The sequence below is a fragment of the Pochonia chlamydosporia genome, chromosome 3, assembly GCF_001653235.2.
Source record: "Pochonia chlamydosporia 170 chromosome 3, whole genome shotgun sequence".
Classification (NCBI taxonomy): domain Eukaryota; kingdom Fungi; phylum Ascomycota; class Sordariomycetes; order Hypocreales; family Clavicipitaceae; genus Pochonia; species Pochonia chlamydosporia.
In genome coordinates this window covers 5,255,804-5,270,095 of record NC_035792.1, presented here as the reverse complement: position 1 = coordinate 5,270,095, position 14,292 = coordinate 5,255,804, and the positions used below count along the sequence as shown (strand labels likewise).

Here is a 14,292-nt window from a genome sequence, read left to right as displayed (position 1 = left end):
ATCTGAAAGTCTGCAGGTGATGGTCTGATTACCGGTGGACATGCTTTCTCCTATTCAATGGTCTGTACCTATATGGCTATCACATACGGCGTCTCACACTCACAAGCTCGTGACTTGTATTGGGTAATGTTGGGCCCTGGTGGTTGAGTTGTAGTCGTATTGCCGATAGTTTCGCTCAAGAGAAAATATAGACATCAGCATCATACCGACGGCTCATCTGATCGCAACGCCGCATGAGGCGACTGTGATCTCCTGAACGTGTCCATACCCAGTAACATGATATTGCTTCATGGTATCTCGACCCATTGTCTGAATCAGGAGACTGCAACCACAGACCTGCGACCCTACATCCATGAACGGCTGTTCAAGATTGATGTCGCGATGGCTGCCAGCAGCCATCATACCAGCACCTGCCCCTCCAGGTCCTTCTGCCGGAGCTGAGTTTTCCTCCCACGTGTCGTCATGCGACGTTGCCCCTGTTTCGAGCGTCTCCTGTTCACCTGCTCTGTCGTTCTCAATGAAACTTTGTGGACAGACTGGACATGATTCCGAAAATGATCCAAGTGCTGAAAAGCCTCGTTCCTGCATTTGGGATGATAGCATGCCAACGCGACACCTTGAGCCACGGCGGACTCCCGTTCTGTCAGATGCTGGTCGTCGAAGTGGTCATTTCGTATTGTTGGACGACACCACTGAAATGTGCGCTCGGCAGTCGTCAGCCGCTCGTCGCCGATACAATCGGGACACTGGCTTGCGTTCATAAGAAGAGGAAAGGGATCGGCTCTGCACCAGGCTTCAAACGCAGGAGACTCTTCTTTGACAAATTGGTGGATAGGAACTTGCACGGGAGGTTTTGGTTGAGACTGACGGGGTTTGCCAGTGTCCCTTTTGTCGCAAAGCGCGACCATGAGGTCGACCACGTCGATTCTCAAGCGAGAAATTTGTTCTTCCGTCAAGTCTTTGGGCTGAAAGCAGAGCATCTCAGCTAGTCTGACGCGTTCGGGAACAATGAGGTCAATAACAGGCTCTTCATACTGCTCTTCCACCTCCCCGCGGGCTTGCGCTTCGATGTCCCAGGTCGGACGATGGTAGAAGTAATACTCGCGATAGTCCTTGACAATCCGCTTCTCTCGCTCTGCCTTTTTCGCTCTGATTTTTTCTGTGAGCTCCCGTATTTTCTCTTCATTTTCACAGCCGGCGATTCGATACCGGCCCTGCTTTAGTTGCGCACGCTCCTCTTCTAGTTCCGTGATATCCGGATCAGGTGGCACCTGAGCCCATGCTTCGTCTGGTACCATATCGCGCGTCGCTCGAGGGTCTCGAGTGAGACTAACGTGTGCAAACATCCGAAATAACTGATTTTGCTTCTCTTCCTCCAAAAAGGCATTTTGAAGGTCGAACCTCGCATTCTCGTTTAGGTACGCACTAAAGAAGGTAGAAAACCTAGGATCATGCCGCATCATCTGGTCACGAACGGAATCCGGCGCGTCCCCTAGCAAACAAATTTGTTTAGCACGAATCCTCCACATGACTGATTTGGAGGTCAAGGTGAGCGGTAGGTTCACTCACCATTGGCAGCATTAGCAGCGCCTCTGCGAGCAAATCTTGGTGTCCAGGCCTTCTCGTGCCCGGAATCAAGGCTTTGCCGCGCCATATCGTAACTGAGCTTTGCATACGGCATAGGCTCGTAGGTGGAGAGGTCACAGCCTCGAATGCGGCGGAAAATTGGCACTTTGAGCATATCCTCTTTCCACCGCAGCGGCGTGCACGCAGCGGACCCCAGATCTGTGATTCGAACACACTGGATGCATCAGTCAAGCTCGCGGCGTCGAAGGCATGGTCATGCAGCGCAAGGGCGAGAATGACTGTTATGGGGCAAAATATTAATTTTTTGCTCGGGGTGAAGAAGAAAATAGTCCTGTGATACATCAGTTCGTTTACTACTTACGTAGGCGAGAGATGGGGTTCGTACGGTTTGGGCTTTCTATCAGCACCCTTGTGATGAACGAACTTTATGGCCATTGACAAGACAGGAAGACCTGTGGCCGGATGACGAACGAGCATCATAAGAATGTCTTCATAACAAAGTGCCTTTGGCCGTCCACGCTTTGTTGTTTCCATGGAGAGTAGCTCCTCGGCCTTCTGCGATTCTTCGACCAAGGCATCCGCTGCATCCTCCGACGTATCACCGTCTGCCTGGACGACCTTCTTCCCAAAGAGCCTTTCTACGGAACCATTCTTGGGTTTCTTCCTTTCACCATCTACTAGTTCGGCCGGCCGCGCACCAGTATAGCATAGGATTTGGTAACAAGCAGCTAGTTGAATGCGGTGCCGCTCGAGGTCAAATGTGCCGGCGTCATAGGCCATGTTGAAGGTCAAAATGACTCGCAGACTGTCGACATTCAAGACAGCTTTGCCATCAATATTCGGCGCACGCAGGCGAAATCTGGGAACTAATACATTATGGTGATACTGACCAACTGTCAGCATGTTATGAACAATGATGGCTCCGTGTGGGAAGGTGTTAGTGGTACATTGTATACTGCTTTGCTGTGGGCTCGATTCATGTATTGACCCGTGACGGTGGTATAAAGCTGTTGGAACTGTCTGATATACTCCTCAGTCGAACCCCAGGATTTCACCTTGTAGTTTCCGCATACGAAGAGGAAGAAGTCCATGGTTGTTTCTGGTCCGAGAGACCGGATCGTTTCCTCCCAATCCCCAACTCCGGCCTCGTCACAGTATCTGGTGTATTCCGTGTCAGTGCCACGAGTATGCTCCATTTAAAACATATGTTGAGTGATGGACTCGATAGAGCTTGTGGACCGTGGCAGCATACCTGTTCCACTTCTTGAAAATGCCAGCGAGATTAATCATCGTCTCCTCCGAGTACTTTGGCTTAACGAAACGAACTTTGCTTAATCGCTTTCGGTTTGCTGCATGTTCCTCGGCCGAGAGCGGCGCTGGCTTTGGAGCTTTCCTCTGCGCCTCTTTGGCAGCGAACCGCTCTGCAAACTTGCCGTGATGACTAGGCGGACCATTTGCCTTGGATCGACGAACGGCCATACTGGGCATCGTGATAGGACTGTGCTAGGAAGGACAGCTGGCGAGACTCGCGACAGATCGATCTGGAGGCGGCTGGCCGGAAATCCAACAGACGTAGTGAGAAGAGAGAAACGAGGGCGATGGACGCCCTTTATGGACGGGAACAGCCATACTTGTCCTGAGCCAACCTGAGCCGCCGACTATATTTGGATGTTTGTGAGGGGAATGACCAAGGCGCTTGGAGACGGTTTGAAACACGCGGCAGCGAATTAGTCATGGGAGCAGGAGCAGCGTTGGACAGGGGCCCCAGCCACTGGAATGGATGGGGACGGTGGGTGCCAGTGCCTGGGAGGTGTGGGGGGCGGAGGGGAATGGAAGTACAGTGTACCCGCCTTGGGCGGCTGTCCCTCATTGTCTGACACCACCAAAAGCGGCGGCACAAACCACCAGATCTGGTGGGCTCAGCAGCGCTTCTTGCATTTATAAAGAGTAGTTTTAATAGGGGTATAACTTTATATGTACTTGTATAGTGTCTCACTCGCTATGCTGTCTCACTCGCTATACACTTACGTTAGATAATATCTTAATTTTCTTAAAAACTCTAAAAGAATAACTAACTATAAAGAGTATTAAAAACGACGGCTTGCCCGCCTCGGGAAATGGTGGTCTTGGCCCACCACTTTCGGTGGTTCCCTTATCGGGAAGTTCTCAGCCCCTCCTTCGCTCGCCGCTTTTGCGTCGCCTATAAAGTGACCGCCCCGCCACCTCCGTCCACAAGTACTACCGAGTCTCTTCAATTTATCTTTTCAACTTCTCTTCTGGTTAAGCGCCGGCTTACTCATCAATCTTTACGCCGCCCGCAACACCACGATCGACATGATGAACAAGAGGAACATTACAACCGCATGACGCAGCCGAAGCACTGGTTCCTCTGACGCTTTGATGATTTCCGTATCTCTTTTTTTTTCACAAGTACGGGGTGCCTGGGGCGCAGCTCAGGATTTTTGCTGGCCACTAGTGACTGGAATCTTCACCAGACCTGTTTAAAGCGGATTGGATGTGGTTGGTTCGAAATGACCAGATGACCAGATGACCAACCTCACAGACCTCTTGCAAATATTACCCGAAGGGGAGAACATTTCTGATGACACTGGCAAACGCAGGAGTCCCGACACCCCCGGGAACACGCCATGCCCCGACAGAATTACCCAAGAAGGCAAGAACTTTTGCAAGCGACTATCACAGGCCATCCAAGCATGGGAATAAAGGATGACGTGTTTCGGCCGGCAGCTCGTATCTGCACTCATCGTCGCACTGGGACTTATGCCAGGGGTTCAAGGAGGGTAATCAATGCGACACTCATCTAAGAGAAGCATCGAGATGACAAGATTGGCGGCAGAGTCAGACAGGAAATTGGGTCGATGACAGTCTCGATCCTTCTCCTGCGGATGGAGGCAGCCTCGTTTCGGGGACCGATCGAGGGTGAGAACCAACAGAAGGCAGCTTACGACTCGGATGTAGAAGCCGACACCTCACGGTTTTAACTTGGTCCGCACAATCACTAATGGCTTGGTTACTACGAACCTGGTCAACCAACGGACTCCCTGGATATTCATGGAGTACGTTGGTCCATCATTGACTTGACGACTAGTTTGCTCCATCTATTCGATCAAGTAATAGACGACCAAAGGCGCCTCGACCAGCCCCAGGCGAGGATGGTTTTCCGCGGATTTGGAGAGCGCATGTTCAAAGACTGTCAAAGTTGTGAGATCTGGGACACCTGATTCGCGTCAAATAACTCCGCAGCTCGCTCTCAAGAATGTCTGCAACAGAACGAACAATGACTTCTGGAAACAATATTCACTGGACCTGAAGTACACTGAGAGGTCAACCTGCATCAACTTGGCAAGTGAATGCGGTCATGTATTGTCGGCTTGCAGATGGCACGACACCAGTTCGCCTCACTTTTTGTGCACGCCCCTTTTGTTTGCATTGCTAAGACAGGCAAGGCTCGCTAATTTTCCACGAGCTGTAACAGACAACACGGTGACGAACCTGCCACCCCTGAACAGCGGAGTCGGACCGTTTGTCACATTCGCGTCTTCTTCGACCAAGGGATTGGCCGACGATGTTGATCAGCCAGCCACAGTATGCATCGCGACATGTATTCCTGTGTTCATTTTAGCAGCGTACGTGTTGCGATTGGCTCCGCGGGATTTTGTAGGCCGGAAACGCTCATATCACCAGTCTTGATTTGTTGTCACGGCCTGTCATGAAGGGGGTCGAACAGCCAGGAAATGACAGGAAGGAGCCGACTACTTAGGGAATGACTGGTATAATTCAGGTCGGAACGGTCCGCTTTCTCTCCTAGTGTGAGGATTGGGGCACGGCACGAATATGCTATCCTCGGTTGGAGCCCGACATCCCCTGCCGTTTATATCAGTAGCACCTCCTCCCTCTCCAATATTTTGATCCTGAATTTCTTCTAGAAAATTCATTGACATTTTTTCTCCATTGCATCATGAACAAACCGCTGAAGTTCAAGTCCTATAATCCAAGCCTTCAACGGCTGCAAAAAAAGAAGAAGGTCTTTATGCCTAAGACGCATTCGAGGGGGTTGGTATCTCACGAGAATCCCGGGCAATGCGAGGCAGTAACTGAGACGTCATCAGAGAATCATGGTATTATGAGTGACCGTTTTGTGGGAGTAAATATCGGAACTGAAGACATCGCTAACATTTTTTAGACTTAATTGATACGATGTTTATTAATCCTACGCTTGTTAATTGGTCCAACGACTCATGTGTGGCTCCGCAGCTCGAGAATAGCTGCTCTCCTTTTAACGAGGATAGCCGAGTGGTGCACGAGCATCCTCAAACTTCGATCAGCCTTGCAGTGCAGTCAGCGCCAACCGGATGTTGGCAACCGGCCGAAGTGCAATCGCTTCCCGGTCCTGAAGAGGATGCCGCCGTGGACTCACGATGGTCGTCATGGAACAACAACAATCACTTCATATGTCCGCTATCTCCACCATCTCCAGACCGACCTACTACTAGAGCAAGGACTGAAACCCCTTCGCCAGACAGTCCGTGTGGCGGGCATGTGAGCGTTTCGTGTTGGCTGCAGGCTGATCAGCAGCCAAACAACATCAAGTCAAACCTGCAGCTAGAACATGACCATGACGTTGTTGAGACAACTAATGAACAGCAGAGGAAGCGGCCAAAGTTGACCCTCCCTGATGAAAGCAGTCATTCACCGCATGGAACCACCGAGGATAATAACAGCAATTTGGACGATAATGACTCAGGAGAAAGTGCCGCTATACCTTATTCAATGCGCGGCTTAGATGCTGCCACAGCCCACAATGAGTCTTTGCTCAGCCCTCATGCAAGCATTCAATTGGACGCTCCTGCTTTTGTGCCAACGTGCCCCTCGGGACAGTGCAGCTCTCATCGCCGCGAGGAAGCCATACCACGTCAATCCAATAAAGCAGAGGCAAGCTGTTCAGCATGTGCTGCACCGCAGGAGACGAATTATTTACCCAGAATGCAATATATGAGGCAAGCTAGCAAATGCAAATCATGCTCGACTTTACGCGTGGCCCTCCTAGAATCATTATCATTGTTACAGCATCTTTTGGACGAGGATGTGCCCAGTACGGGATGTGAGCCCGTGGGGGACATTTCCAACTCAAGTTACGGTCTTGGAAACGGATTTAGAGTCGACACCAGCAGTTGCGGAGAGACGTTAGATACATATACCCCCAGCGACGAAGGTGACGAAAGGTCAGCCGTCCAAGTCGAAGTCACGAATCTATCTGGTCAGCAGCGTCAGTTATCACAGCTAGAAGAACGCCGTCTACGAGCATGGAGGAGGGAAAATAAGTCAGAATCTTGGATTGCTTCCAAGCTCAAAAACTCAAAGTCGGCTAGATTCGATGTTCGTCGAGCGAACACGCAAATGTCCACCACTAGGGCAAAATTTACTTCAGACGAAGACGATCTTATCAAAACGCTGAAGGAGGAGGAGCAACTTACATGGACGCAAATCCAGGAGCGGCATGATAACCAGTTCCATAGGCGATCAAAGGAGTCGCTTCAAGTGCGGTACTGTACAAAGCTGAAGAATCGCGAGAAAGCGTGATCTACCGCACTTCTCTTGGTAAGCAAGATTAATATTTATAAAGTTACAAGCTCCGTGGTTATTTACGGTGTTGTGTGTCGTTACGGTTGATTTTCTACATTCACTTCGTAAAGCGGTGGTTCGGCGTGTTGCTCTCAAGCGAAAACAAATAAAGAAAAAAGAAAAAAAAAAAGGGAGAAGAAGAAGAAGAAGGAAAAAAAAAAAAAATTAATAATAATAATAATAAAAATTAAATAAAAATGAATAGGGCCAATGCTAATCGTCGCTGAAAGTGGTTTGTAGGATACTAATACTTCTCTGCTGTATGGGTCTGCTGCACATTGTTTAGAGTTGCCAGACAAATCAAAATGCTCATTTTTGTCGATCAGTGTCTGCAGCCACCAGAAAGAAATATACTAATTGATAGAAGCGCAAATAACTATTCACCAGGCACCCTACTGAGCGAACTTGACCAGTTCCCTGTCTTCATTGAATTTGTACACTGGCTTGTTATAGCCCGCACTTTTGACTTGACTGACAGCCTTCTATCTCGGTTGCTTTGAACTGTATGGTGCAGGGAGGCATGGTAATGGACTCTGGCGGATAATAGTGGGGTCATGCTGGGACTGGAGTTTGATTGTGCCACCAAAACCAAAAACTAAGGGACGCGTACCCGACCATGTGACGCGCTTTGTTGACAAACACTACACAAGCAAAATGACACCTTGTCAGTTCATTCGCGGTTCAAACGTCACTTAACCCTTGCTGCATTCACCACCACCTTTCTGGAAACATAAATGGACGAAATCGAAGAGTTGCGCCGTTTACTTCGGGAGGAACAGCGTCTACGCGAAGAAGAACAACGCCGCCGCGAAGAAGCTGAAGGATTGGCAAAGGCGTCATTGCCACAGACTCTCCAGCAGTATCTTGAGGCCTGCCACTCGCTTGATATCGCTGTTGATGTCGTCACAGACCGTTCCTTGACAACACAAGGCGACACGACCAACCCAGCCGGCCGAATATTCCCTCGCCGCATCATACCATGGGAGGATTTTCCAGTGAGGCAACAGGAGATCTGGGAAAGGCTATCTGTTAGCCCGGGTTTCTCTGCCCAAACGGTGTATCCGTCTCAACATCAGTTATCATACGTCAAATCTATCCTCCAACCAGTTAGTAGCGAAATTGGTCTCCGGCACTTCGAACGTGATGTTGTTGAGAATGCTGTTCAGAAGCTGGTTGACGAGATCTACAAAGACCCAATCTTGCGAGAAAGCCTTGGCCTCAAGGGAACCGTGACTTTTGAGAGTCATACAAACCTCGGGGAGCGTAGCGATTCAGTTCTTCAATCCATGGAACGTATGTCAATAAGCGAAAACGTCACCAGTGCCCCGCCATCAGCATCGACGACGAAAGCACGGGGCCAAAAGCCACGACGAAGGGCGAAAGGGAAGGGCAACAGGGCAGACCAATTTTGCATATATAGGACTTCGGAAGGCAGAAATATTCCAACGATTGCTATTGAATATAAGGCACCACACAAGCTGAGCGTTGACGAGATTACCACTGGGCTTAATTCGGAGATCTGGCCGGAACGTGATGTGATCAACAAAGAAGGCCAGGACTTCACTTTTCACGCTAAGGCCCTCACCGCTGCGGTCGTCACGCAACTCTTCTCCTACATGGTTGGCAAAGGCATTCCATATGGCTATTTCTGCACCGGGCAAGCTTTCGGTTTCCTTTATATCCCGGATGATCCAAGCATAGTGTACTGCGCTGCGTGTGTGCCAAAACAAGATGTTATGGATGACGATGAGAACAGGCTCCATCGCACGGCTGCTGCGCAGGTATTCGCCTTCCTTGTCCAGGCTCTGTTGGCTACCCCACCTGCAGAATCATGGCACGACGATGCCGAAAAGCTCGGGCGGTGGGATGTTGAATACGAAGATATACTGAGTAAAATTCCACCGTCAGAACGAAAAGGCAAGGAACCTCGTGCATCGCCTTACAAGCCTCAGCGTTGGAAAGGATTTACTCGATCGCCCATTCGAACCCGCTCCCGCTGCCAACCACCGGTTACGAGGTCAGCGCGTTCGGAAGACGAGGATGAATATGATCCTCCTTCTCCTACGTTAAAATTATCCCACAAGGGCAAGAACCAAGCGCAGTCAGCCGCAACAGAAGGCCATGCTAGCGGTAAAAGTGCCCAAAAGCGTGAACAGCGCCAAAGTCGTCGACATCAGCAGGAAAGCAGAAGGCAGGTCCATATCGAAGACCGTCTATATTGCACTCAACGATGTCTCTTTGGGTTAGCACATGGAGGGCCTATTGATGAGGATTGCCCTAACGCGCATTATCACGGCAGGGTTCACATCGCTCAGGCTAAGTTTCTTCGTCTCATACGCTTCCAGCTTGCAAGAGACCGTGGTCCTGGTGCAGATTGTATTTCGCTCTACTTATCAGGATCGCGGGGGGCTCTATTTAAGGTGCGACTGTCGGCCTACGGCTACACATTTGTGGCAAAGGGCATGGAAAGATTCGATCAGAAGTTTCTAGCTCGCGAAAGCCAAATTTATTGCAGACTTCAACCAATTCAGGGCAAGTACGTGCCAGTATGTCTTGGTATCGTCGATTTAATAAGCCCATGCCATTATGATGGTGGAGTCTACACCAGCTTCCTATTTCTTAGCTGGGCTGGACAATCTCTCCCTCGATGTATTGACCCAGCTAACAAGTTGAGTCTCGTTAATAGAGTCACAACGGCATTGAAGGAACTTCATAGATTAGGAGTTCTTCACTGTGATGCCGAGCCCCGCAACATGTTATTCGATCCAAAAGATGGCAGCGTAATGCTGATAGATTTTGAACGGTCAGAGTTTCGTGGCCGTCATCCGCTTACATCCGTGAGCTCGAATACTCAAGGTCGAAAGAGAAAACTTGGGGTGAAGCACAAGCAATGTGAGGATGACTGGGCGAAAGAGCTACGATCAGCTGCAAAGTTGGTACATTGCCGGACCACTGCACACGATATTCACCTCCAGTAGTTATGGCCCAAGACTTTGGCTGCCTCTGGAAGGGACAGAAAGATAGCGACACCATATACATATACTCCACGTTATACCCTCGCGACGACGAATTACTTTCCTCAGTCCATAACATTTGGAATACAGACGGGACCAGTGTATTCAAAAGCCCCGCCTCGCCTCAGCCTGACCCTTAGGCTAGGCTAGGCTGAGTAAACACTTAAAGTGAAATAAGAAACCACAAGCTAAATATATTATGAAATTTGTTCGGGAACTTAGTTTCGGTAGCTATTGTTTACCCTTTTCAACATAACCCAGTACTGTATAACGAGTGTGACCAGAAATATATCCAAAAGTAAAATTTCGGACTTAAGCGGAGGCTGGGTAAAAACCCCTGTAAAATTAAGCGAGGCGGGGCTGTTGAATACACTGGACGGGACAGGGGTGGATGGTCGAGGCAGACTGACTCCTTGCGGTTAGAAGCTTTGAAGAACATTTCTTTTCCATAGATATTCGCAATGGATCTGGAGGCACAGGTTGACTACTTATTGAATCTACAGAATGTACGAGCAAAACAGAACAAGAAATGGTCAGGAAACTAAGGCTCAAAAGTATGTACTACTTGCAGAGGGGTCTCGAAGGCCATTAGGCGTTCAATAAGGGCCGTCGTAGGCCCGATATTTGTCGTCTACGGCAGCAACTATGCGGGAGGTTTATAGCCATGCACTGATACCACTATTTCTGGCCCACGTCTAGGCTGCTGGCTTCGTTTTGACTTTACATGCAGCTTTTATGACTGCAACGAGTACTGCCTCCGTAATATGCCGTCGAGTTCAAGTGTACCACCAAGTGTACACGGTGCACGAGCTAGTCGGTAGGTTGTCTGGGCCATCATCGTTAGAAAGCTGGAGCGTCTAAGGTAGTACTGTATTGTACCGGCACAACTCACGTTGGATCAAATACAGTAGGGCCACACCTCCCGCATACTTGGTGCGAGCATGGGGACAGAGGTACGTCCCAAACATTACGGGAGCCTCGCCCGGGAGGCCCGTCGCACCGGGCGGTGTGTTGTCCGGATTGTTGGCATCGACAACAGGTCCAGCCTCTTTCCATTTTGAACGCCAGGCGACATTCCATCCGCGAGCAGGGAATATCGATGGCTCTTGTCGTCGTGTGCCGAAAGTTTGAACAGGGTCTAGCCCGAGATCTGTCGCGGTTTTCCCGGATAGCTCTCGAACAAGTCCTTGGACCTGGCCTCCAGATCCTGTTCACACAGCCGCACCACCGAACTCGTTCAATTCTGTAGCACATGGGAGTAATCAAAAAGCGGCTTATTCCTCAAACGATAGGTGAACTGCTATTATCTCAACGAAGAGGAGGGAACATCTTTAAATAGAGGCACCGTCGAGGTCTTCTTGAGGATCTCAGTTGGCGCGCGCTTAACGTCAAATGGCCCAGCCATAAAAGCTACAAGTGAGCCAACAGTTGCGTTTAGTTGTCTCACCATGGGTGGAGTCGGCGCCTGCTATATTTAGCTGAAGTGGGAACTGGCGAGCTTCGAGGCTGATTGAAGCCTGAGGCATAAACACTCAAGTTCCCCAATAACTGCAACTTATCCCTACCATCCAAGCGGTCCAGTTGAACTCAGCGATAATCATAAACATCAACATGTTCTCGCATGATCCAAGGACGCCTCCGTACGACATACGCGGCTGGGATACCGGGGATGATCACTTTGACATTAACATACGAGTGAATGGATTTCGCTTCAATGTCACAGTGTCCCAAGAGAATTTTGTCAACTCGCCACAAGCTCTGCGCGTTTTCCACGAGATATTCGATAAGCTTGCTGCAGGTGAGGATTACGACCCCGACGTCTGGCAATATTCTGAGGACATCGCCGATGTATTCGTGTCACATTTCCAGCAGCTGGCACCAGCAGCAGCTCATACTGGAAAGTTAACGCTGGCCGACCTCGCTGTGCGCGGCTCTTTCGAGTGCGAGTACCGTGTTGTGGATGAGACCCCAGTAGCAGGCACCGTCACGACGTATTCACCAGAATCTGCGTCATGTCAGGAGTGGAATATTCGGCTCCTCCAGTCCTCCTTTCCAGTCTTTTATCCTGGAGAAATCGAGATACCCTTCGCAGATGGTGGATCAATCTACGACATCGTGCCTCAAAAAGTCCGCGTCCGCGGCAATGAATACTTCTACAAATCATGTTGGTCACCATACGATGCTATTAATGAGGTGAAAAAATACTCTAAAATTGCAGCCTCCGATATATATGGACAACTTTGCATCTCACGACTCTTCGGCATAGTTGCTAACACAGACGGCCAAACCAAAGGCTTATTGTATGATTTAATCGAAGTTCGCGGCGCCGGGACGTTGACATATATGATCAGCTTTGACACCCCTATTGCATTGCGGAAGAAATGGGCATCACAGATTCAGCAGACAGTAGCAGGCCTTCACAGCCTAGGGATTGTCTGGGGGGATGTCAAATCAGATAATGTTTTGATTGATAATGGCAACAATGCTATCGTCATTGATCTGGAGGGTGGCACGACAAGAGGCTGGATTGATCATGACGTGAGTGGTTCGATCGAAGGGGACTTGCAGGGTTTGGAGAAGCTGGTTGACTTCATTTTCAACGATGAGTCGCCACTCCGCAAAGGTCGTTTGTCGGACTTCGATTGTAGCGACGAATCGAATTAAGCAGACTCGTATTCGAGGAAACCGTTGTTACTGGCCTCATGACATCATTGCATGTCGACATTATCATCAAGTGGACCAGAAACCTGTATTCATTCATTCATTCATTCATTCATTCATTTATTACGCCCGGTGGAAAGTCCAAAAGGGCCACTATAAACCTATGGCACATGTACATTCTGCAGTTTGGCCTTTGTCTCAATCAAGCCCATGAGTCCTTGTCATCCAGTTCCTGCTCTTTACAATTTGTTCTGCTATTTCGCTACGGTTTCTCGTACTCTACCATTCTTCACAGCGGGCTAGCTTGGGGCCTATTCCCCAAGTGTTCAGGATCCTATCTACGGCAACTGAAGCGGCGTCTGCTGTTTTTAGCACGAGGTGGTGGTAAGGTTGAGTTGGGTAGTTAGTGTAGAATGGTTGTTTAGGTGTGTGGGATTGGCTCGTTTTCAAGCCGGCCAGTAGCCAGGGCAAAGCGTATTGCTGCTTGTACTGCTTGCAAGTTTGGTGTCCATTTTGCCCCCTCCGTCGGTCCTTTTCCTCCCAGAAAGAATGAAATGTTTCCTCTTTGTGTCTCGGTGCACTGAAACATCTTTGCTCTGTGTGTGCTCCATCTCGCGCATCGGAATAGGAAATGTGCTACCGTCTCTGCCTCATGCCCGCAGGCACACTGCCTAGAGGGTGCTGCCTTTATTCGGTAGAGTGAATTGTTGAGTCTTGCCATGCCTGTCCTCATTTGCGCCAATGCGTTGCGTTCTGTCCATGGTCTGTCATCGTACAACTGTCGAGTATGTTCACCGGGGAGGGCTGCATCCACTCTCTTGGAGTGCTTGCCTACATCTTCTGGTAAAATCCTTTCGGCTTTGAGCTTTCTTTTCTCGAGGTTCAGGGTGGTAGATTCCATTCTAGGAAATCGCTTGTCTGCCGTGGCTCCTTCCTTGCTCGCCTTGAAACCTGTATTGTGCGAATAGCATGGCGAGGATGGCCACCTTGCATTGATCTAAGCGGGTTGCAAATTTTCACCCAACTGCCCCTTTTTATTTGTTTTATTTGAACTGTGATACGGGTGCTGGGGAACCAAATCTGGTACCAGGGTTCCCTCCTACAGATAAGAGCCATGATACTGTAGTGATCCTATTTGCTGAGAACTGAAAAGTATTCGATTCGATGAAAGTGTTGAAGGCGGCCGAGCTAAATGAGGTGCCCGTCATTCTTGCGGTTAAATATGCCGTACCCGCGAACGTATGGGCTCCCCGGGCTACAACACCAACAGGAGACAATCCCCGAGAGAGTGTCGAGGTATTCAATGCACATCGACAGGGCGCGTCCGGGCAAGCACACACACACTATCTACATTTCACTGGATAGTAATGATGCTAGGATACTGGTA

At 49.6% G+C, this 14,292-nt stretch overlaps 5 protein-coding genes across 5 annotated transcripts; 3 read left to right on the top strand and 2 right to left on the bottom strand.

Moving 5' to 3' along the window:
- Positions 1 to 213: 213 nt before the first annotated feature.
- On the bottom strand, positions 214 to 3,066 carry VFPPC_11595 (FluG domain-containing protein; the record flags this gene model as incomplete). The annotated part of the gene is made up of 6 exons (XM_022428767.1): positions 214 to 505; positions 610 to 1,492; positions 1,570 to 1,801; positions 2,059 to 2,472; positions 2,535 to 2,745; positions 2,840 to 3,066. The coding sequence occupies 6 exons, from the start codon at positions 3,064 to 3,066 to the stop codon at positions 214 to 216; spliced, it is 2,259 nt and encodes a 752-aa protein (XP_022283933.1).
- Positions 3,067 to 5,566: 2,500 nt separating this feature from the next.
- On the top strand, positions 5,567 to 7,188 carry VFPPC_14936 (myb-like DNA-binding domain-containing protein; the record flags this gene model as incomplete). The annotated part of the gene is made up of 2 exons (XM_018292701.1): positions 5,567 to 5,726; positions 5,792 to 7,188. The coding sequence occupies 2 exons, from the start codon at positions 5,567 to 5,569 to the stop codon at positions 7,186 to 7,188; spliced, it is 1,557 nt and encodes a 518-aa protein (XP_018136348.1).
- Positions 7,189 to 7,964: 776 nt separating this feature from the next.
- VFPPC_11596 (serine/threonine protein kinase) lies at positions 7,965 to 10,208 on the top strand (the record flags this gene model as incomplete). The annotated part of the gene is made up of 1 exon (XM_018289730.1): positions 7,965 to 10,208. One exon carries the CDS (start codon positions 7,965 to 7,967, stop codon positions 10,206 to 10,208), a length of 2,244 nt encoding a protein of 747 aa, XP_018136349.1.
- A 924-nt stretch (positions 10,209 to 11,132) lies between these two features.
- On the bottom strand, positions 11,133 to 11,498 carry VFPPC_17026 (hypothetical protein; the record flags this gene model as incomplete). The annotated part of the gene is made up of 1 exon (XM_018294776.1): positions 11,133 to 11,498. One exon carries the CDS (start codon positions 11,496 to 11,498, stop codon positions 11,133 to 11,135), a length of 366 nt encoding a protein of 121 aa, XP_018136350.1.
- A 357-nt stretch (positions 11,499 to 11,855) lies between these two features.
- On the top strand, positions 11,856 to 12,908 carry VFPPC_11597 (kinase domain-containing protein; the record flags this gene model as incomplete). Its single annotated transcript, XM_018289731.1, has 1 exon — positions 11,856 to 12,908. The coding sequence occupies one exon, from the start codon at positions 11,856 to 11,858 to the stop codon at positions 12,906 to 12,908; it is 1,053 nt and encodes a 350-aa protein (XP_018136351.1).
- Positions 12,909 to 14,292: the final 1,384 nt, after the last annotated feature.